The sequence below is a fragment of the Cervus canadensis genome, chromosome 12 (assembly GCF_019320065.1).
Source record: "Cervus canadensis isolate Bull #8, Minnesota chromosome 12, ASM1932006v1, whole genome shotgun sequence".
NCBI lineage: Eukaryota > Metazoa > Chordata > Mammalia > Artiodactyla > Cervidae > Cervus > Cervus canadensis.
In genome coordinates, this window is record NC_057397.1 from 28,894,323 (window position 1) to 28,918,029 (window position 23,707).

At 40.4% G+C, this 23,707-nt stretch overlaps 1 protein-coding gene across 5 annotated transcripts in view; it reads right to left on the reverse strand.

Annotated features, from left to right (window-relative positions):
* The window catches only part of PDE7A (phosphodiesterase 7A), a 103,564-nt gene that overhangs the window by 35,397 nt on the left and 44,460 nt on the right, over nucleotides 1-23,707 (reverse strand). For 4 of the 5 annotated variants that reach the window (XM_043483051.1, XM_043483048.1, XM_043483050.1 and 1 more), the window contains 2 exons: nucleotides 7,274-7,334; nucleotides 3,941-4,024 (listed from right to left, as the gene is read on the reverse strand). In XM_043483051.1, the coding sequence (XP_043338986.1) occupies nucleotides 3,941-4,024; nucleotides 7,274-7,334 (145 nt within the window). Of the gene's footprint in view, nucleotides 1-3,940; nucleotides 4,025-7,273; nucleotides 7,335-17,960; nucleotides 18,167-23,707 lie in introns of those variants that run through there. The other variant, XM_043483053.1, reaches the window with a different exon arrangement.

Here is a 23,707-nt window from a genome sequence, read left to right on the forward strand (position 1 = left end):
TTACATTCACATTTGTATAAGATTGTTCCCTTTGCATACATTTCTAGTGTTGAAATCAAAGAGGGAAAAAACATGTTTAAAATTCTTGATGCATAGTTTGTAATAATGTGAACTTCTATCAGTAGCACCTTAGTGGATTATTTGCTTAACTTCCTATATCTGATAGGAATCTGTCTTAAGAGTGAGGCTGAACACTGCTTCTGTAGTTAATGTATTTCCATGTTCAGCTAATTTTTTTCTTTTGCCTCTTTATACCCTTTTAGAAAGATTCAAAGTCAGAACTCTCACTGCATAATGCCCATGGCAAATCCTATTGTGAAAATCCATTTACAGGCCTCATGAAAACAAAAATAACGATTTATGACAAAGGATAATCCAAACCACAGAAACTCAAGGCAGATTATGTGATATCTATGTAATAAAATCATTATTGAGATCCCACTTGTTAACTTGGAGCCTGTAATTGTTCCCTAACTGGCTAAATAGCTAGAGGAGAATGCACTTTGATATGGTAAACCCAAACACTGTTTCTTATGTACCAAGAAATCTTTTTAAGATCACACTTCACCAAATATGCCAAATTAAAATTTTTTCTTTTCAGAATTCTGAGTGGTGTGATAAATAGAGCCTACTATACCAGCAGAAAAGAATGACTCACTTTTCTCCATCTTAAAAACCCCTCCAAATTAAATGATCATCTTGGCTTAGAGAGACACTCCTGTTTTGCAATAACTACAGGATCAGTTTCATAGTGATAATTTTCAACTGTGGCCCAGAGTCTAGGACATTTGTCACGATAGGGTCAGAAAAGAATCCGCAATCCTCAGAAGCTGTGTGGACTCCTCTGACACCAGACCACAGAGGCTCCACATCCGGAGGTTAGGGTGCAGGCCCAGGTCCCCAAACCCGAGGAACCTCCTCAAACCTGGGACTGCTTCACATTGCCTCTCACCCTTTCTTGTCACGCGGTTTCATTTTTCTCCCAAACTGGGCATCTGTATCTCTGAGGAGTATTTCATCCACTTACCTTACTGCCATCACTGATATCTATGATCATATTTTTGCGTTTAGATTTTATATTCTTTGCTCCTGGTTTCATAATGACTTAGAAGATAAACATCCTATTTTAATTCCATGAAAGATTACTTCCAACAATGTGACCATTTCTAACTTTCCTCTTCCACCAAAAAGTCCCATTATGTCTGTTTAAGATTTCTAACATCTTTTAACAATTATAATATTCAAACCCTCTATTTCACTAAATTCAGTTAAAGACAAGGGGTAGTTTAGGGACTCACAATGCAACTGCATTTTTCTTTAGGTCAATATGGAGACTTCACCATTTATTGATATTCTTACTCAGAGCCAATTTTTCTAATATTATAATATTTACAAAGAATTTTATCTGAACATTTCAATGGGTAATATGTTCACATGCACCAAAATTCAAAAGGGTGTACAACGAAAAGTTTCTTTCTCATGTCCTCAAGCCACCACAGTTTCCCTCCTGGAGGCAACCAATGTTACCAAGTTCTAATGTATTGTTACAAAGAAGAAGTACTCTTCCTTTCCCAAAGAAACCAGCTAAGCTTGGAGTATTCTTTTATGCTATTCGTATACTTTTTACTAATATTTGTTTCCAAAGATTTTTTTATAGATATTTACACAGAGTATTATATGTGCCTCTTGAATACTGTATTTGCCCTACACAGAAATAAATCTGAATGAGTCCTTTTTTTAATCTGAAAGAATTTAAAGAGCTGTGAAACTAATTGTTGTTTAGTCCCTAAGTTGTGTCCAACTCTTTGTGACCACATGGACTGTAGCCCACCAGGCTCCTCTGTCCATGGAATTCTCCAGACAAGAATACTGGAGTGGGTTGTCAGTTCCTTCTCCAGGGGATCTTCCTGACCCAGGGATCGAACCTGTGTCTCCTGCATTGGCAGGCGGATTCTTTACCGTCTGAGCCACCAGGGAAGCCAATAATCAGTCTTTTTAAAAATCCTGAACAATTTGCTGTAAAACCTTAGGATGTCATGCTTTTAGAGAGGTAACTTCAACTTTCTACATGTTGATCCCAGAACTCTTTTACACTCTTAAAATTATTAACTGCCCCAAAGAGCTTTAATTTATAAGAATTATATCCAGTGATATTTTCCATGATAGGAACTAGAACAGAAATTCAAAATATGTAATGTATCATTTCATTTAAAAATAACATTATAGGATTTCTGGTTTCTGGAACTGCATAGAAGGAGGTGAGAAGTTGCCATTCTGTCCTAACAACACACAAGAAGCTGAACAGACTGAAAAGTCAACAACTCTTCCAGGATGCACTGAAGAGGTGGGGACACGAGGTGACTCACTGCCCCAAAGGCTGGAGAGATGGACGAACAGAGGTAACTTGCTGGCGCGGAGACTCACAAACAGAAACCTCCTTGGGAACCAGTGCTGGGGCAGAGGAACCTGAACATAGTTGGTGAGCTTCTGGAGGGTTCCCTGAGAGTTAAAAACTTCAGGGAAATCTAGGCATGGGCTGAGTACAGGAAGAAGCTTGTGAGATTTACCTCCAGGAGCCTGATCAGGTTAATCCCACAGTAAACGTCTGCCAAAACTCACAGAGGAAGAATTGGCCAAATTATATCTGTTAATACTACAGAATCGGAATCATTAATCAGTAACCTTCCAAAACAGAAAACACAAGGCCTAGATGGGTTTCACTGCTGAATTATTTAAGGAAGAAATTATACCAATTCTTTACAATCCCTTTCAGAGGTTAGAAGCAGAGACAACACCTCCTAACTCACTCTAAAGAGATGCTATATATAAAAAAGAAAACTACAGACCATTATCTCTCATGCACATAAATGCAAAATTTCTCAATAAAATATTCCCAAGCCAAATCCAAGAGTCTGCTTCCTCCGAGGTCTAACATTGACTTCTGGCAGGTGACTTAGAGGCTCTAGAAAAATCACAGATCACCTTAATCTAACCATTGACTGAGATACTTTAAAGTTGGGACTTATTTCTAACACACAGCACTTGGAATTTCTAACTTAAGCATAGAGAGTTTACCAGGACAATCCCCCAGCCCCGGTGAGTTATAAACATTTGTTTTTGTTTTTCTAGCCTCAGGTGTTCAACAAAAAGCTCTGCTCAGCTTCTCACCCACTTTCCCAGCATCAGCAGATGCCACTAAGGGGAAAAGTCAGCTGAAATGCCAGGCTCATCTCTGGCTCGATGGTACTCTCACACACTCAAATACATAATCTTTTATATTTTGTCCAGTTTTCTTAATGTTTTTAGTTGGAGTGTTACTACAAATGATCTATCCAATGCTACCAAAAGTGGAACTCCTCCAAAAACAGATTTAATATGTAATATTCAAGGGTCTTTAGAAGTTCTGTTTTTTCCTTTTTCTTCATCATGTGCTAGAACCAAACAATGTTTGTTTTCAAAAACATCTTTCAAGGTTATATGTATTTTTTATTTATTTATTTATTTTTTAATTTTTTTATATGTATTTTTTAAAATTTAAAGGATACATCTTCTTAGCGATGAAATACCTTTATAAAATATCATTTGCACAGAAACATTTTATCTACAGTAGTGAAGACAAAACACTTAGAATGAAACTTTTTTGAAAATGAAGCTTTAAAAAAAGAAAAGAATGTACCTAAGTAATTTCACATTTAAATTAGAAAGAAGAAAAACTATTATCAGCTTTCATATTTCTATAATTTCCAACTCTACTTGCCTCTAAACATTTATGAACATTATTTAGGAATAAAGTGTCATTTATAATGACCTAATGTTTTGAAAACATTTTGAACATGTTTTTTCTTGTATTCTTTTTCCCCCCTTGGAAAATTACATCATTTTATGAAGACTCGAAGTTTACTGGAAGTCTGAGAGAAACAGTATATCTGCCAACACTTACCGTGAAAAATACGAAAATCAATATATGGATGAGAACCTCGTCTTTCTGATTCAAATCCTGCTCGACTCCTTACACGTACATCTCCTAAACAGAATGAGGGATAAAATGAAAGTTGAGACGGCTGTTATTCAGGAAGAAGCTCCCACATGCAATAAAGGTCTCAGTGGTATCATACTCATAAGGAATGGCCTGCTAATGATATAAATGGAATAGGTAGTTAAGAGCTGATTTATTTGAAGGGGTTTACAAATTTTCAGCACTGAGCTGTAAGGTTAGATGAACAGTTTTTTTTTTTTTTAACCTCCCTTACAGTAATTATAATCTCTATTTTAGAGTTACCTTCTGAAAGATGACTCAAGTATATGATAATCCAAACTCATATCTTATTACTCACATGGAGTTAAAAAAATCCTGAGCAGGAAACTTTAAAAAGCCACAGTGAGAAGCAAATATTTACCAAGTGTCTACTCTGCCTAGCACTATACTATAGGCCATATGGGATATAAAGAAATAGAAAATATATTACCTATTCTCGAGCAGCTTACATTTTTTGAAAGGTATAGAAAATGAAAGCATTAAGTATTTCGCCTGAGACGTTTAATTTGATCAGCCTCTTTTCTCACTGAAAGTGGGTGTAGTCAAGGTCTTCGGTTTTCGGTTGTAAACTTCGTTGTTGATAAGCTCAGTATGTGACTCTTGTATCCATGTGACTCTTGGATCCACAGCAACATAAACACTGCAGTCTTGTGCCAGGTACTCTTTTTGTGCCTTGAAGACATTCTTTTATTTAATTCTCTAACCAACTCTGAGAGATAGGAATCTTTTTCTTTTTAATATTTATTTATTTGGCTGCAACAGGTCTCAGCTGCAGCATGTGGGATCTATTAATAGTTTCCTGACCAGGGATCAAACCCCTTACACTAGGGGTACAGAGTCTTAGCCACGGGACCAGCAGGGAAGTCCCAAGAGATAGGAATCTTAACCCCCATTTTCAGATCCAGTAACCAAGATTTCTAGATGTTAAAGAGCACACACAGGGCCACAAAGCTGGAATACAGCAGAGTCAAGATTTAAACCTAACTCTGCGGGCTCCAAAGGCAGGAGCTTTCCCATTACACTTCCACAGCCTCCAAGTTCATAGCCTTTCAGTCGTCAGTGCCTACACCTGCTTACAACTCCACTTGCCTGGAACGCCTTCCTGCTTATGCTTCAAGGGGCCTGTCAGCCACTGTGAGTCTATCGTATAATGATTAATCACTTCTCTCACGTGGCGATGCCTTCACTCTGGATCAAATGTTTACTGAGCACTTGCTGCACGTCAGGAAATACAGCAGTGAGCAAAATACACAAAGTCCCTGTCTTCATGAAGTGCGTCCTTTCATGCAGAGACCAATAATGGAGCAAATAGATAATTCCACTCTATGGAAGATGGTAACAGCAACATGGAGAAAGGAAACCAAGGAAAGAGGAACAGGGAGGGAGGTGAGGGTGGCCGGGTTGGGAAGCTAGTCATGATGTGGTCAGAGACCTCAGTGAAAAGACAGTATCTGAGCAGGGACCTGAAGGCAGGGAAGCAGCGAGCCTCAGGGCCACCTGGGCAGAGACGGTTCCAGACATAAGGAAGAGCAAGCATGAATATCCTGAGATGGGAGCTTGCTTGGCATGTTCAAAATCAAGCAGAGAGGCCAGGAAGGCTGGAGTGAGGTGAATGAAGGGAATTGACAGAAGGGGGGAGGTCAGAGAAACAGTCGGGCTAGATCATATTGGACCTTCAAGGGCCTTTATAATAGCTTTGGCTGTTACTCTAAGGTAGAAAACTACTGGAAGATTCAGAACAGAGGAGTGAGATGAGCAGAATGTGGACATCTCTGCAGAGAGATGGAGATGGTAAGGAAGAAAAGGCTCCACATTCCTGGGGGAAATATGTGCTAGAGTAGAATAGAACCAGGCAGGTATGATACACGAGGTAAATTAAAGAGGGAAAAAAAGGGAAGATGACACACACGGGGCACTGGAGAACAAACAGGCTTACGAGGAGGAGGAGGAGTTAGTGAAATGGGGAAAAAAAAAGGCCACCCCAGAAGCAGGTGAAGAATAAGGATGACTCAATATTGTGGAAATTGAGCAAGGAATTCTGAGCATGAGAAGAACAGCCAAGCCAGAAAAGACAGTAAGAAAAGATGAGTAAAGCTGCCTATTGGAATCTTTTTAAAATATTTATTTACTTAAAACTTTCTGGCCACTCCATGTAGCATGTGGCATCTTAGCTCCTGGACCAGGGATTGAACTGACGTCCGTCCCCCTTGCATTGGCAACACGGAATCTTAACCACTAGACTGCCAGGGAAGTCCCTGGACTCTTAAGAGCACGTTTTTAATATTATGAACTAAAGTACAAGGGATCGAGGAGTACGTGGATGAAGGGAAAAAATCTGGCAAAGAGAGGGAGTGAGACAGAAAATTATACACACGCACACACATCAAATCCATTTACCCTCTGGACTTGAGTAATACATTAAAGATTTAAGAACCGAGACTAGGAGAAGACACATGGCCTTCTCACCAGCCAACTGAGAACAAACACATCCAGTGACAGGACTATGAGATCAGGTATTTCATGGTCTCGTCTTTGTTCATGTTACCGTGGACATCTGTTTAGTATTTAGCAGCTCTGCAAATCTGAGACTTTTCATGAAGAATCATCAGGATGCATCTTAAAATTGTGTACTGGTAACAGAGTCTCAGTTATAAAGCTAGAGATTTCTTAATTACCTATAATTCTTAAGATGCCCCTCTTCTGCACATCACGTTAATTTTGGTTTCTAGATTCAACTTCAAAGTAATAGACATTTATGCTGCTAACAGTGATGAAAAGCTACCTAATGAAAGATAATCTCAGTCCTGAATAACAGCAGATAACAAAATTAACTTATACTAGTGCAAACTTAATTTTTTGATTTGCGGTGCTACAGGAGACTCTTGAGAGTCCTTTGGACAGAAAGGACATCAAACCAGTCAATCCTAAAGGAAATCAATCCTGAATATTCACTGGAAGGACTGATGCTGAAGCTCCAATACTTTGGCCACCTGATGTGAAGAGCTGACTCACTGGAAAAGGCTCTGATGCTGGGAGGGATTGGGGGCAGGAGGAGAAGTGGGTGGGTGACAGAGGATGAGATGGTTAGATAGCATCACTGACTCAATGCACATGGATTTGAGAAACTCCAGGAGACAGTGAAGGACAGGGAAGCCTGGCATGCTGCAGTTCATGGGGTCGCAGAGTTGGACACAACTTAGCCACCAAATAACAAAATGCAAAATAAAGAATTCTTACCGAGCATACGAATGTACAGCGCAGTCTGATCCGAGCTGTCATAGGAGATAGCTCCACGCCTCTAGAAGAAAAAACACACATTTTAATGCAGTCAATTTAGTATGTGATATCGAGTTCAATTCAACATATATGTATTTGTTATTTTCTGTGATGTACTGTGCAAGAGAAGTTGGGATACACAAAATGAAATTAAATATGGCATTTGCCAGTCCTGCTGACATCTTTGTCTCAGACTTCCAGCGTCCAGACCTCTCAGTAAGTTCTGACCTTGCCTCCCCACTCTGAGAATCTGCTGTTTAAGCCACCCGGTCAGTGGCACATGTTGGAGCAGTCCAAGCAGACCAACAAATGTAGGTAAGTCAGGGCAGGTGGTTTTAATCCTCTGTGTTCAGGCCAAAAGTGGAGGAAGAGTTTCATTTTTCAAGGTATATATTTTCTTTTTGGTGTGTTCCCAATTTTGGCCCACTTCTTACAGTGTCTATTGCCTATCTATTCATTGGATTTCATTTTCATGTTAGTAAGACATGAAAGTCACTTAGTCATGTCCAACTTTTTGCAACCCCATGGACTATACAGTCCATGGAATTTTCCAGACCAGAATACTGGAGTGGGTACCCTTTCCCTTCTCCAGGGGATCTTCCCAACCCAGGGATGGAACCCAGGTCTCCCGCATTACAGGCAGAATCTTTTCCAGCTGAGCCAAAAGGGAAGCCCAAGAATACTGGAGTGGGTAGCCTATCCCTTCTCTAGCAGATCTTGCCAACCAATCGAACCGGGGTCTCCTGCATTGCAGGTGGATTCTTTACCAACTGAGCTATCAGGGAAGCCTGTTAGTAAGATATACTCACAAGTAATATGTTTCAACAATCCCTGAGTGAAGTATTCGCTTATCTTAATGCTTATTTTGTGTAACTATATATCTGACTTGCATTTGTTGAGTACCAAATACATGTTCCTGGAATGCAAAGTCAAGTGGGCCTTAGGAAGTATCGCTACAAACAAAGCTAATGGAGGTGATGGAATTCCAGTTGAGCTATTTCAAATCCTAAAAGGTGATGCTGTGAAAGTGCTGCACTCAATATGCCAGCACATTTGGAAAACTCAGCAGTGGCCACAGGACTGGAAAAGGTCAGTTTTCATTCCAATCCCAAAGAAAGGCAACGCCAAAGAATGCTCAAACTACCACACAGTTTCACTCATCTCACACGCTAGTAAAGTAATGCTGAAAATTCTCCAAGCCAGGCTTCAACAGTTCGTGAACCGTGAACTTCCAGATGTTCAAGCTGGATTTAGGAAAGGCAGAGGAACCAGAGATCAAATTGCCAACATCCACTGGATCGTCGAAAAAGCAAGAGCGTTGCAGAAAAACATCCACTTCTGCTTTATTGACTAAAACAAAGCCTTTGACTGTGTGGATCACAACAAACTGTGGAAAATTCTGAAAGAGATGGGAATACCAGACCACCTGACCTGCCTCTTGAGATATTTGTATGCAGGTCAGGAAGCAACAGTTAGAACTGGACATGAAACAACAGACTGGTTCCAAAGAAGGAAAGGAGTACGTCAAGGCTGTATATTGTCACCCTGCTTATTTAACTTATATGCAGAGTACATCGTGAGAAACACTGGGGTGGATAAAGCACAAGTTAAAATCAAGATTGCCAGGAGAAATATCAATAACCTCATACATGCAGATGACACCACCCTTATGGCAGAAAGCGAAAAAGAACTAAAGAGCCTCTTGATGAAAGTGAAAGAGGAGAGTGAAAAAGCTGGCTTAAAACTCAACATTCAGAAAACTAAGATCATGGCATCTGGTCCCATCACTTCTTGGCAAATAGATGGGGAGACAGCAGAAACAGTGACAGACTTTATTTTTGGGGGGCTCCAAATTCACTGCAGATGGTGACTGCAGCCATCAAATTAAAAGACACTTGCTCCTTGGAAGAAAAGTTATGACTAACCTAGACAGCATATTAAAAAGCAGAGACATTACTTTGCCAACAAAGGTCCATCTAGTCAAAGCTATGGTTTTTCCAGTAGTCATGTATGGATGTGAGAGTTGGACTATAAAGAAAGCTGAACACTGAAGAATTGATGCTTTTGAACTGTGGTTTTGGAGAAGACTCTTGAGGGTCCCTTGGACTGCAAGGAGATCCAACCAGTCCATCCTAAAGGAAGTCAGTCCTGAATATTCACTGGAAGGACCGATGCTGAAGCTGAAACTCCAATACTTTGGCTACCTGATGCAAAGAACTGACTCTTTTGAAAAGACCCTGATGCTGGGAAAGATTGAAGGTGGGAGGAGAAGGGAACAACAGAAGATGAGATGGCTGGATGGCATCACCGACTCAATGGACATGAGTTTGGGTAAACTCCAGGAGTTGGCGATGGACAGGGAGGCCTGGTGTGCTGCAGTCCATGGGGTGGCAAAAACGACTAAGTGACTGAACTGAACTGAAATACATGTTCTACTTTAGTTTTCCATTAAAAAAATACGGCATTTGATTTTGAAATCTATAGTTGTGACGCAGACAAATTATAGTACAATGTGATTAAGCATTTCCATCAAAGTGGATAGGCAGATGCAAATTTAATGTCAGAGATCATACAAGCTCACCTGAGGACAGAGCAGAGGTAGCCAGAACTGACAGAGACACGGTTCAACGACCTCACTATTCTCTTCAATTAAACATGAATGACTAAGACAATGAGAATCATCAGACATGTGCACAAACCCTCCAGCTAGAAATCAATGAAACAAAATGAAAAACCAAATGGCCCAGAAGCTAGCAAGACATAAGAGAATTAAAAACGTTAATGAGCATACTCAAAGAAATGTGAGAAGACGCTGCATCTATTACACCAAAAACATGGAGTGCCATTGAAAGAGCACAGATTTAAAAATACATTTTGAGATTAAAACTGAACAGATATAAAAAGCAACATTATTCCTAACAGCCCCCGAGTGGAAACAATCCAAATATCCACCAACTAATGAACGTATAAACACACTGTGGTACAGCCATACAATATCTCATTCAGTGTTACTCAGTCGCAGAAATGACTGAAGTACTGATGCATGCTACATCATGGTTGAACCTTGAAAACAATGTCGAATGAAAGGAGCTATCACGAGGCACCACGAAGCCTATGGTTCCATTTATGTGAAATATCCCAAATAGGCAAATCCACAGAATTAGAAATAGACTGGTGGCTGCCAAGAATTGGGAGCGGTGGTGGGAAATGGAAGTGAATGCTAATGGGTACAGAGCTTCAATCTGCAATGATGAGAATGTTCTTAAAGTAACCACAGTAATGACTGAACAACTCTGTGAATACACTGAAAATCATGGAATTGGGGATTATATACTTTAAATGGGTGAACTGTATGGCATATGAATTATACATCAATAAAGTCATTATAAAAATAGCCAGTATTGCAAATATTTTAAATACAATTACAAAAAGGAAAAAAAAAAAATCCTTTGTAAGAGCTGAAACACCCTCAGCAAGTTCTGCCAACTCCACTTCCACAGCCGTCTCCCTCCTCAATCTCCTTTCCTTGTTCTGTCTCAGACAACAGCATCTATCACCTGGGCTCCTTGGTGGGCTGCTGCCCGGCTTTCCTGCTACATCCCTGACCCCCCAGGCCCTTCACACACAAGAAGCTAGAGTGACCTTGCTTCCAGCTACTGCTCGAAGTCCTCCAATGGCCCCCGTATACCTGGAATGGAGTCCACAGACCAAGCTCTCCACCACCTGCCCACCCCTCGGTTCTACCGCAACTGTCTCTTCACCAGGGAGACCCAGCCCCCCTGGCCTCCCTGCGTCCCCTCAACCACGCCAAACACAGAGCCGTGAGACCCGCTGTTCTGCGCAGGACCGCGGCAGACCGTCTCCTTCCTCTCTCTCAGGTTCCAGACGAAACGTCGTCTCTTCAGAGAGCCATCCCCAGGCTACCAAACCTAAGGTCACCTGAGAGATGCCCTCACTCCGCCTGAAGGCAGGGCTCCCCCTAACCTTCACCTGCCACCCAGCACTTGGCCGACCTATTCTCGTTTACTTGTTCCAGAACAAAGGCGCCACAAGAGCTGGAACCCTGTCTGACTTATTCGCCGCTGTATCTTTGGCCTCTAAAACTACTATTATTTAGCAGATGCTAAATAAATACCTGGTAAATCGATGATTGCGTGCATTTATTGTAAATAAGTTAGTGAATAATTTTTTACAGATTAAGTTGATGAATACATTTGATGGGCAAATTGACAAATAACAACTGAGATGAAGACAAATTAAACATCTAGAAGATAAAATTAACAAAGCCTCCTACCAGACTCTAATCTCTGCAGGGGCAGGGACTTTGTTCAATGCTGTATCCCCAGATTTAGAATAAATCCCAACATTTAGAACAGTGCCTAGCACACTGAAAGAAATCAATAATAGTAGCTGAATAAACGGGCAAGCAAATTCTTAATACAGAATCTAGAATCAAATCCAATAATATATAGTAATTTTATTTATGCTAAAGGATTTAAAAATCTGTGGGGAAAATATTAATTATTTAACTTGCTATTTGGAAAAACATAAAGCTGCATTATTACCTTTCTATCTACTCCAAAATAAATTACACATGGAACAAAAGTTTTAATGTAAAAAAAAAAGCATGAAGGTATTAGAGGAAAACACGACTGTATTTTTAAAAATTTTAAACAACAAAGACCTATAATGAATCACCTTGCTGTACATCTGAAACACAACACCGTAAATCAATTATACTTCAATAAAAAAATTTTTAATTTAAATAATGACACTAAATCTTAAATAGGAAAGACCTAATTGTCCTATAAAATCGAGAAGTCATGAAAAACAAATCAATTTAGCCACAAAAAGTTAAATTATGCATGGCAAAAAATACCATGAACAGGCAAAAGACAAACCCCAAACCACGAAAATTAAGTTGAACAGATGACAAAGGGGTAATTTTTCCCTGCTAATCTAAAAAAAAAAAAGTCTCACAAATCAGTTAGCAAATAATGAATAACAATGCATAAAACAGGTAGGACATAAATATACTACTCAAGGAAGAGAAATAATAAATAAACACAAGAAAAGATGCTTGACTTCATTAATGAAAGAAATACACGTTAAGGAAATGAGATGGTATTTTTACATATTAGATTAATGATATTCTGTCTTCACAAAACTCTGGCATGAAATTTACAGTTCTTTAACATACACCTAAAAATCTCAAGGAAAAATAACCATGCTTTTTACTATTATTATAAAGAAATTTTATTGCATTTAAAATCCTCATTTGGATTTAGTATGCAAAGTATTAGTCGCTCAGTGGTGTCCGACTTCTTGCAACCCCACAGACACACCGGACTCCTCTGTCCATGGGATTCTCCAGGCAAGAATAGTGCAGTGGGATTGTCATCCCTACTGCAGGGGATCTTCTCGACCCACGTATAGAACCCAGGTCTCCTGCATTGCAGGCAGATTCTTTATCATCTGATCCACCAAGGAAACAGCTCCCCAAATCATTGTTTTGCATGCGTGCTTAGTCGCTTCAGCTGTGTCCGACTTTTCTCCACCCCATGGACTGTAGCCTGCCAGATTCCTCTGTTCATGGAATTTTCCAGGCAATACTGGAGTGGGTTGCCATGCCCTTCTCCAGGGGATGTTCCCAACCCAGGGATCAAACCAGCATCTCTTACAACTCGTACATTGGCAGGTGGGTTCCTTACCACTAGCGCCACCTGCAAAGCCTACTATTTAAGAGAAAAACATCAATTAAAGTCATGTATGATTTAATGAAGATGTAAATAAACAAGCAAAAACCTCCAACAGTTCATGAAATATAAAAGGAACACAAGTTACAAGCAAAAATAAAATTCTAATTTTTGACACTGGCTGCCTCCAAGGAAGCTGAAGAACACAAAGGTAAGAGGAGAAATTACCAATGAATACCTTTTGAATTTTGTAGCATGTGGGCTTCTCAGGTGACTCGGTGGTAAAGAATTCACCTGCCAATGCAGGAGATCTGGGTTTGATCCCTGGTTGGGAAGACCTCCGACCTCCTAGAGAAGGGAATGGCAACCCAACTCCAGTATTTTTGCCTGGGAAATCCCCTGGACAAAGGAGCCTGGTAGGCTACAGTTCATGGGGTCTCAAAGAGTAGGATATGACTAAGCATGTTCACACATAGTTATCATATATTCACAGAATAAATCAAATAAAAAATACAATAGGAATCTACTACAAAGAAACCTACAAAGAGGTGGATGATCTCAGATTCTAAGGGACTAAATCATACAGAACACATCCCTGGCAGCATCATGCTTAATAAAGTTAAAGCATCTTCCACCAACAGAAGACCCTAAGCCTCCTGCAGTGTCTCATCATAAACTACTTATTCGGGAGCAGTCACTGTAATCACTGGTATTAAAAGGTACAACTCACACCTGCTGTTCACATCCCACCCCAAGATATTTGGCTCATTAGATTTCAAGCCTCCCCTAAATACCACCATAAGAGAGGAAAATCTAGTAGTATGAAGAGCACAAAGGTGGAAATAAGTATTCCTACCGGCCAAATCAGATTCACGAAACCACAGGTATGATTGTGTAACAGCCTGTCATGGTCAGTACCTATCAACCAACTCATATCCAATAAAACTTGAGTAAACAGCTTGTTAAAACAAATTGTAACCTGTTATCTCTAACAGTCCTCTTCAGGAAACCGGTTGCCTTTTTTTTTTTTTAAAGTGTAGGGAAGGGTATTTACTAAAAGAGGCACTAATTGGAGAGGTAAAATCTCATCACTTTAAGGACTGAGAAAGACTAATACCAGCTGTTAAAACAGTGTAAGTGAAAGACTGACTTGTTTGTGGCCAAGTCGTGTCCAACTCTTGTGTGTCCCCATGGACTGTAGGCCACCAGGCTCCTCTGTCTAGGGGATTTCCCAGGCACGCATACTGGAGTGGGTTGCTATTTCCTTCTTCAGAAAAACTGGCTAATGAACATAATCTAGATTATAACTATGACATACTGAACTTATTTTAAGGTATTCACTTTAGACTTATTTATAGGGGCACCAGTTTAGATATTAGAATTGTAGAGTCTGTCTTGGTTAATCATTTTTAAAAACTGGCAAAAAGGGTAGAACTTAATTTTAAATATATTTTAACAAATTACTTAAGGATGTGCAAAGTATTCATTTAATTTGATTTATTGCTAATTTAAGTAAGTCTTAAATACTTAAAGTCCGTAAATACTTAAAATTCTACCCTAAACCACAAGACATAACTCTTATGAAATAAATCTAAATGAGACAAAAGGAAATTTTTTTAAGAATGGACTTAAAAATGTGAACCATCAATGAATACATTCTGAGTGATAATTTACTCATTTACTTGCCTCACAGATGAAGCTTAAAATGAATATTAAATTTGTTTCACTAAGCAATCTAGGAACTCCTTTTGGAAAAATGCACTATAAATTATGAATTATAAAAATCTGATTTCCATGTTAAGTGTTATTTTAAAAAATAATCATAGGGACCTTCCTGGCCATCCAGTGGTTAAGACTCCTGGCTTTCACTGCAGGGGGCATGGCTTTGATCTCTGGTGAGGGGGGGCAGGGAACTAAGACCCCACCCCACATGACACACAGCACGGTCAAAATAAATAAACAAAAATTAATAATAAAAAAGACCTACATTTACTGAAGGCTCAATTAAAAAAACAATAATTATATGTGCTTTATACACCAAGACTGAAGCACAGGCTTAACATATACCTTTTCAAAAAGATTGTCACTTTACAAGTCATATAGTTGTAAAATTCTATTTTTAATAAAGACAGTAAAACAAATTGAACCAAAATCTCAAGTCACGCTGTCAGTCATAAAACACCGTGCGCTATCATCCACATTCCTGCTCACCTCACCAGCGAATGGAAATAACTGAGAGGCTCCTACTTGTGACTTTTCTAATTTAGCCATCCTGGGAACAGCTTGTAAAGCGAACCAGTATAGGTCAAAACACGGGCGCGGCTGAGCTAATCCGAAACTGACGGCAGCACAAGCAAGTGAAACAGTAAGGTTCCAAAGAATCTACAGCCACAAGAGTGCCCAACTAAGACACGCACCTTGAATCAGGGTGAACTGCTCTTCCACAAAAGATCTGACTTACAAGGTAGAGGACAAAAGGTGTAAAAGTTGTTTCTGATATCAGTTAGGATATAACTTTTAGAGACAGACATGTTGTGTGCTTTTAGGGGGGGCGGGGCGCAATGCTGCAAGGCTTGTGGGACTTTAGTTCCCCGACCAGGGACTGAACCCAGGGCCCCAGCAGGGACAGTGAGAAGTCCTAACCACTGAACTTCCAGTGAATCCCCAAGGATGATGAGTTTTAAACGGACGTCCCAGGTGGCTCAGTGGTTGAGAACTGGCCTGCCAATGCAGGAGACGTGTGTTCCATCCCTGAGTTGGGAAGATCCCCTGGAGAAAGGAATGGCAACCCACTCCAGTATTCTTGCCTGGAGAATCCCATGGACAGAGGAGTCTGGTGGGCTACATACAGTTCATGAAGTTGCAAACAGCTGGACACAACTGAGGGACGGAGCACAAGCACGAAAAATATTTTAAGTGCTATGGTTTTTATCTTGTTCAACTTTTCCACTAAAGTAACCTATTGTGCAAAAGTGTGTGTAAGTAATGATACATTAACTCTTTGCTGCGCTCCTACTCTGTGCCAGCGAACGTCAGGTGCTTTCAGACAAAATCTCTCTTTACTGAACAAGACCTCTAAAGGTAGGTTTTATACTCTCCGTCATTATACGCTCTGCCACAGGGCCTAAACACAGTAGCACTGAATACACTTCTGGGTCACATTACAAAAAATGGTAACACAGTACAAAAGATGAAGAAGTCCAAAGTTCTGGAAGCCTTCTCTGATGCAGTAAAGTGAGCTTTTTCAGAGTGTTTTCATCTTACACCTGATGGGAAGAGCCAACTCATTAGAAAAGACCCTGATGATGGGAAAGACTGAGGACAGAAGTGGGTGACAAACGATGAGATGAGATGGTTAGATGGCATCACTGACTCAATGGACATGAATCTGAGCAAACTCTGGGGGCTGGTGAAGGACAGGGAAGCCTGGCATGAAGTCCATGGGGTTGCAAAGAGCTGGACACAACTTAGCGACCAAACAACAATTCTTCTTACATATGCCAGAAAAGCGTTCCCATCTGAGTGCCTATCCAAGACCCGCATCCATCCATTGAACACTATCCTCCAGTTCTTCTTCACTATATAAATATACCTCTAAAAGTCACACATTGAAAATAACAGCAGTCTGTTGCTTAAAAACTTTTAAAAATGTTTGATTGTTATAACAAAGTAAAAAAAAAAAAAAAACAACTACAATTCAACTAATCCATTATTAACTTGACCTTCATCCAGTAACTTGGCAAGCTAATCCTCTAGAAACAATGAGTAAATTGGTGTCAGTGTGACAAAATTAATTAATTTACAAAAGACAAAGATTAAAAAAATTCAAACCTATTGTTTTTCTTTAAGAGATTTCTTCAATCATGTTCAGTAAGAAAATAGGACTGCTTCAAGAAAGACACAACTATGCCTAAAACAGTATGCTTAAATGTGAAAACACTACCTTATCAGTGATTAAAACCTCGCTTGAAAAAGACGTTTAACTTTATAGAAGTTTTTGTGTTTCTTACTAGCATATGGTATTGGTCCTAAACATTTTAAGTTTACATTCATACTTTTCAGTTTTCTTAATAAAGGAAGAAAAAAGCTGCATGGTGGGTTAAAGATATAATCATTTTTACACAAGTACAGACAAAATAATTTTAAATAGTATAATCGTAAGTATTTCCTACTTTAGACTCTCAATCAGATGCCAAATGACTAGCATTCTATCAAGCACTTCTTAAGCCTGGTCTTGGGAATCCAAATTTAAGATCAACAGATACATAATACAATAATCTTACTTTTTTCGCTGTAACTAAGACATATGTTTCAGTAGCAACAAGACCTTAAGTGAGAACATGCTAGAAAGTGGTATTTAGTTTTTTTAAAAAGTTTACAATAGCTTAGAAATCTCCAGTAATTATACTTTGAAGTTATAAGTAAAATAAATTTGGTATCTCCAGAAGAGAATGTTTAAAATATGTACACCAAAAGCCTAAACTGTTCAGTAATTTCATAACCTTAGAAGCTGAACTTCTTTAAGCATAAAAACTTGATTTTTAATGGCAATGAAGACTTCAGTTCGTTTGTCAGCCCAGTGGCACTCTAGTTTTTGGATAACTTCACCTTGATCACCCTGGCACAGTAAATAGACATGACATTAACTAGTTTGGAAAAAAAAAAAGAAAACAGACTTCCTTAAAGGCATGATCCTGAGCAAAGCTACTTCGATACCAAGAAATGATCCATAAAAAGCCCTTCAGGAGGAATAGATGGGAGAAAACTGAAAATACACATAGCAACATGACAATAACATGAAAATGACAGCTGACAGGTAAAACCGCAGAGCTCCTGTAATCAGAGGAACAAAAACTGAAGCAAAAGGAGAAGGAACTCCACTAACTAGTCCATTCCTACCAATGTATAAACTAAAGATTCATGTCACCATCCTAAAAATAAAGATGGCCTACCTTAGAGGCGATCCACTTGATGAGAACCAAGGCCAGACACCAGATCAGTGTAATTCCCATTGGGTCTTGGAAAAGCCCTGCCGCATAACCTCCCTCCTCGCCCCGCGAGCAAAGAGCAAGGGAGGCTCGTCAGACCTGACAATAACCAGCTGTCCCGAGGCAGAAGAGAGGGGAATGCCCGCCCTGAACCTCACACAGCTGCCTTCAAACAAGGGTCACATGACTCTGAGAACGCGCTGCCAGCCAGCCTTCCTACCGGCGCGTGGTTACTGCCACAGCCCAGGGCTGGGGTGGGACAGTCAGTGGCGTGGGGAAGAGGAGAGGAGAAACCTTCGCGACAGCCGACTTAACAGTCCCACACAATGGAGGCAAACGAGGTCTCTGGCTGGCCCCAAGCGCGTCTACAACCTTAACATCAGCGCTGCTTTCAAATAACTTTCCCCCAAATGTCTGGCAGCACTAAAAAAGTGCTCATTTCTTCCATAAAGACCAGCTCCACAGGGAGAACTGTCCTGGCGCTTAAAAATATTAATGCATTTTATTCTATCTTTTCAACTTTTAGTACTGAATGTGTTCAACTTTTTCTTTCCTTTGGAGCTAGGATTACTTCACGAATGTTAGGGGCTTTCATAGACAATGTTGTGCTATACAACATTATAATTCACGCATTCTGGATTGATTGACAAAGGCCAGCCTACCTGTGTGTTTTCAAGCAATTATAAGAACATTACTTCCAAGCCCTAACTGCGATCTAGCATCTATGATAATACTTGAGCTCCAGGTCTCACTCACTCTTCCTTCAGCTATGAGTGGGGGGGTGCGGTGACAGCAAAGTGGGCTTCTGTCCACCTCTGTGATCTCTTACAGCAGCCAGCATGAAAGGAAAAGCCTTTCATGACACTTTCATGCAAGTTACTTCTAAAGCAGCAATCAGGGACCAGGCCCTTGGTGAGATGCCAGGGGTATTCAAATGGAAACAGACTCTGGCTCCTGCCCTCCTGAAGCTTTCCATTTCATCAGGATCTACACGAATCAAAGACTGTAAACAAGCACAACGCTGCAACGGAAACAAGTGTGATGGGGCTGAGGCGGGAACTGCCAACGATGCTTGGATCTGACCTGGTTAAAAGTGAGGAGCTTCTTCCCAGGGGCCCTGAAATACCCCCGAGCTGAACTGAAGGGGCAAGAACACAGAGAGGATGGGAAGACAATCTGTGTGGATGTGACAATGCATGACAAAACCAAGCAGAAGATTCGGGAAGAAGAGTAGACGAGGCTGGAACGCGGGTCACGGGATGGCCAGAGGGGAGATTCTTTTGACTTCATCCTAAAAGCGAATCCCAACCTGCTGGATACTTCGGAGGTTTTGGTCAAGTGCAGCTCGGTGGGATGAGGCTGGGTGGGCACTCAGGAGACCCCAGCAGAGGGGATCACAGCTCTGGCTGGGGCAGGGAAGGGGAGAGAGGCTAGACAGGCTGGGAAACACTCAAAGCAGGACTGCGTCAGGGACCGCGGTTCACAGCGAGACAAAGTCATCTGCCTGGTGATGGGACCCACCTGATGGTTCTAAAATATCTGAAAATAGCCCCAATAGCTCAAATACCAGTGCTGTTTTCATTATCCAATCCCCAGGACAAAGAGAGCATTAAAAAAGAAAAAAAAAAAAAGTTAATTCTCAACCTGTTAAAACAAGGCATAAATTCAAATTACAGGTGCAAAAAAAATTTTTCTACATTTAAGCTATACATGAAACACGGCCATGTATTTCTCACTACACCTTATACATATCTCTTCTTTCTTCTGAACAAGCTGTGATGCTAATCTTTGCACACACGGAGACAACTTTTTTAGTCTGTCATGGAGCTAGGTGTGACATGAGCCTGTCAGGGGCTCAGGTTCCTCTTCGGGCAGTGAGGTTCCAGCCAGCAAATTCAAAGGATGCCCACGACAAGGACGGAGCAGCGGAGTGGAGTCAGCCCCATTCCCAGGAGAACGGCTGGTGGTCATCATTCATTACCTGCTGGGCTGGCCTGGGCGGCACACACCAAATGAGCCTGCTACCTCCATGCTCAGCCCAGAAACACTTCTTATCCTCACAGTGCCCTGCCAATCAGCTGCTCAAAAAGCTGAGTTCTCAGAGGCAAAGACAATACTGCTATTTTTGACACAGTACTTAAACATTTTGATGTATGTCTTATAGGTTAACGGTGAGGTCAACAATCTGTACTTGCGTCTTGTCTAAAAGGGAAGGATGGAACACGGGAAGAGGATGAAGATCAGAATTGAGACATGGAGGGGAGAAAAAGAAAGACAGTTCTAAAACTTCTCTCATTGAAAGGAACTTCCGTTGAGATTATTCCACCATCTCCAAACTCTACTGGGTCTGGAGTCAAGAGCCTGGGTTTGCTTCCCAGCTGTGCTGCCAACGGCTGAGTGAACCTGGGCGAGTCACCACCTTACTTGCCTCCCTTCACAGGAGTTAAGCGACATCTGTGCAAGAAGACCTTGCTCAGAGCAGGCTCTCAGAAACACTAAGTCAAGTCCAGATTAAATCAGTAAGGCCCAACCATGGTAATGACCTAACCTCTCCAGCTACACCCCAATTCTGGGCCTAACGGAAACCACACGGTCCAGGAGGGGAACACGTGCAGGGCCCGCCCAGCACCCAGACACGCTTTTCTGGGTCCTGGGAGGGCCAGGGTTAATTTTTCACACCAGTCAACAGGCTGGCTCCCTACAAGGGTTCCCCAGCAACTCCTTCTTCAATTTCCACTACATATCTGACGCTGAAATACAGAGATAATCAAGACAATCCTCCCAGGTCAGGAAATTTCCTATTTGAATAGAAACAGCAGGGACTTCCCTGGTGGTCCAGTGGGTAAAGCTCTGTGCCTCCAATGTAGGGGTGCAGGTTCCATCCCTGGTCAGGAAACTAGCATCCCACATGTCAAAAAAAATTTCAACAGAAATAGCTACTGTGTTTATGCCTAAAATCATAGCTCCTTCATTGCCGATGACACATGTACATCATTCAAATCTCACAAAAACCTCAGGCAATAGTTTTTTCTTAGTATACTTATCTTTCTTTAATGGCATGAATCTAACGGCTTTAAAACTTTTTCTTCTTTTGAGATATGAAATACTTACTACTAATTTATCTTGACAAATTATAAAGCTTCTCTTAATAATAAAGAAATTTCAGTAAGATGAAATAGAAACAAAAGCTGTTACCAAATTGTATTAATACTCATCTATGATATTACATTACTTATCATAAAATTATCTTAAAAATTAATCTCTCCAAATATAATTTATTTTCCCCTAAAGAAATAGTTGCCTCTTTTACAACAATAACAAATGTATTCTTTTATATTAACATTTCTCACCTGCCTCAAAGCCTGAGTGAAACATGACAGGCTAACAAACAAGGGTCACTTGGCTACACTAGAAAAACTCATGCCCAGGATACAGTGAAGCTTTTGATAACAGAATTTGATACTAGAAGGGGAAAAAAAGGATAAAATCCTTTACCTTCCTGGGGCTTACAAAATATCTGAACAATCAGGGTATTAAAAGCAAATCTCACTATTTTAAGAGCACAATCAATGGAAGGAAAAGGTACAACTTTGATCGCTGTGTCTTAGAGAAGTAATCCAAGTACAAATTTTACCCCTGGGGCTCTTTGCCACTCACAGGACACCTGTCAATCTTGGCAATAGCCTTTAGCTATCCATACAGAGACTCAGCATGTCCTTCTCTTGACCAAATTAGGCCAACCTCATCTGCATTGACATCAGTGTCTATAATTTTGGAATCATGTTGACAGGAATAGTCTATCCCAGAGTTCTTTATACGAATGTAGTGTCTGTTGAAACCATAACCAGATTTATAGTAGAAAAGACGTGAATGCGATAGTCACAATTTCCACTGCGCCCTTGTCATTTTGTATTCCAGCCAACTTTAGTAACAAATAATAAATCAGGGTGAGCTTTTTTTTTTAACTGATATTTCTTCTACTGAAAACCTCATATCAAAGCTGATTATTTTTCAAATGTTATGAATTTCAAGATCTATGAAACTGGTGAAAAATTAAGCCTTGATAAGTAACAAAAATTATTTTAAAACTATGGTAACATGGGACTTTATCAGTTAAGACCTTTGTTAGCACTCTGAATTAAGCTTTCTATATTTCTGTCATCTCAGTATTTAATGGCAACGAACACATGATTAGTCCTAGTATGAAGGAAGTAATAAAAACACCCTGACAGTTTACAAACATTCAAGTCTTCTGGTACAGGAAACTACATCTAAAAAAGAACTGAGATTTGCTTATTGAACCATCGTTCACAATATTTTAAAAATATGGGAATCCTGCTCCTCACCACATTTTCTCACAAGATTTCCAGGATCAACTGATTCCTGGCCAAAAACCAAAAGCAGAATAGTCCTATTCCCCAATGGATTCGAACGAAAACTGGTACTGAAATCAGGTACAACTCCAAGAGAAGACGCTGGAGGAGAACCAAGCTGGGTCCACAGGAAGCCTCGGACAACACGTGGCACATGGATGGAATCTGAGTCAAGGTCAGCTGCATCTTACACTGAGAACATTGCTACTATTCTAACAGCTGGATACGTTTTATTGGGAAAATGTTTTTTCTCTTTGTGTCAGTGTTTCTGCACTAATGCTGTGGCTCAGTAATAAATGTGAGAACTTTTGTTGGAAAAAAAATTATGGAAAAGCAGAAGTGGCCACAATTACCAGAAGGAAAAAAAACCCAATGGTGTGGCTCCTACAAGTGTAGAGTTTGGACTTAAGTTGCTAGTATAAAAGACCAGGAGCATGTCACAGACATCGGCCACCTTAATTTCCGCAAGGTTGCACAGTCTCTGGATGCATCCGTAAGAAGAAAGCAGAGCACTGTTAGGTTGACTCCTGGCTGACTGAGCAAACTTAACCAGAGTTCAAGTTCTGGATATGAAACTAGTGGAAGAATTCCAGAGATACCTAACAGAACTCTATATCCGACTCTTTTTTTTTTTTTTTTAAGGGCATGGTTTTTCCACACACGCTGTGAGTACATCACTCTCTCTTTTTTCAAATTTCATTTATCTATATATTCATCTGGCTACACTGGGTCTTAGCTCCAGCACGAGGGATCTTCAGTCTTCACTGCAGCATGTGGGATCCAGCTTCCTGAATAGGGATCGAACCTGGGTCCCACGCATTGGGATCTTGGGGTCTCAGCCAATGAACCCCCAGGGAAGTCCCCTGACTTTTTTGTTATTTATTAGGAAGCAGATTGGACTAATGTATATCAAATCTGCATATAAAACAAAGAGTAAACCACATTTTAATACAAAATAACCTGAAGAGAATGGAGTGTGTGTTTTTATGTAAGATAAACTGCACACAGATAGAAGAGTGGAAACAGAGCTTAAAACAGTTTCCTTTGAAAAAAACAAGTCAGGATATTTCAACTCTAAGAGGAGGCAGTAAGTGAAGGCAACCTTAGGAAGCACTGAGGGTCAGGTATTATGTTCAGTAGCTTTAGTTGGGTCCGACTCTTTGTGACTCTATGGACTATAGCCCGCCAGGCTCCTCCATCCATGGGATTCTCCAGGCAAGAATACTGGAGTGGTATGCCACGCCCTCCTCTAGGAGTCAGATATTAATAGTATCCAAATCAAGGATGTTCCTCTTGTCTCAATACAGGCCACATTTATAAGACTGAATTCAGTTCTGA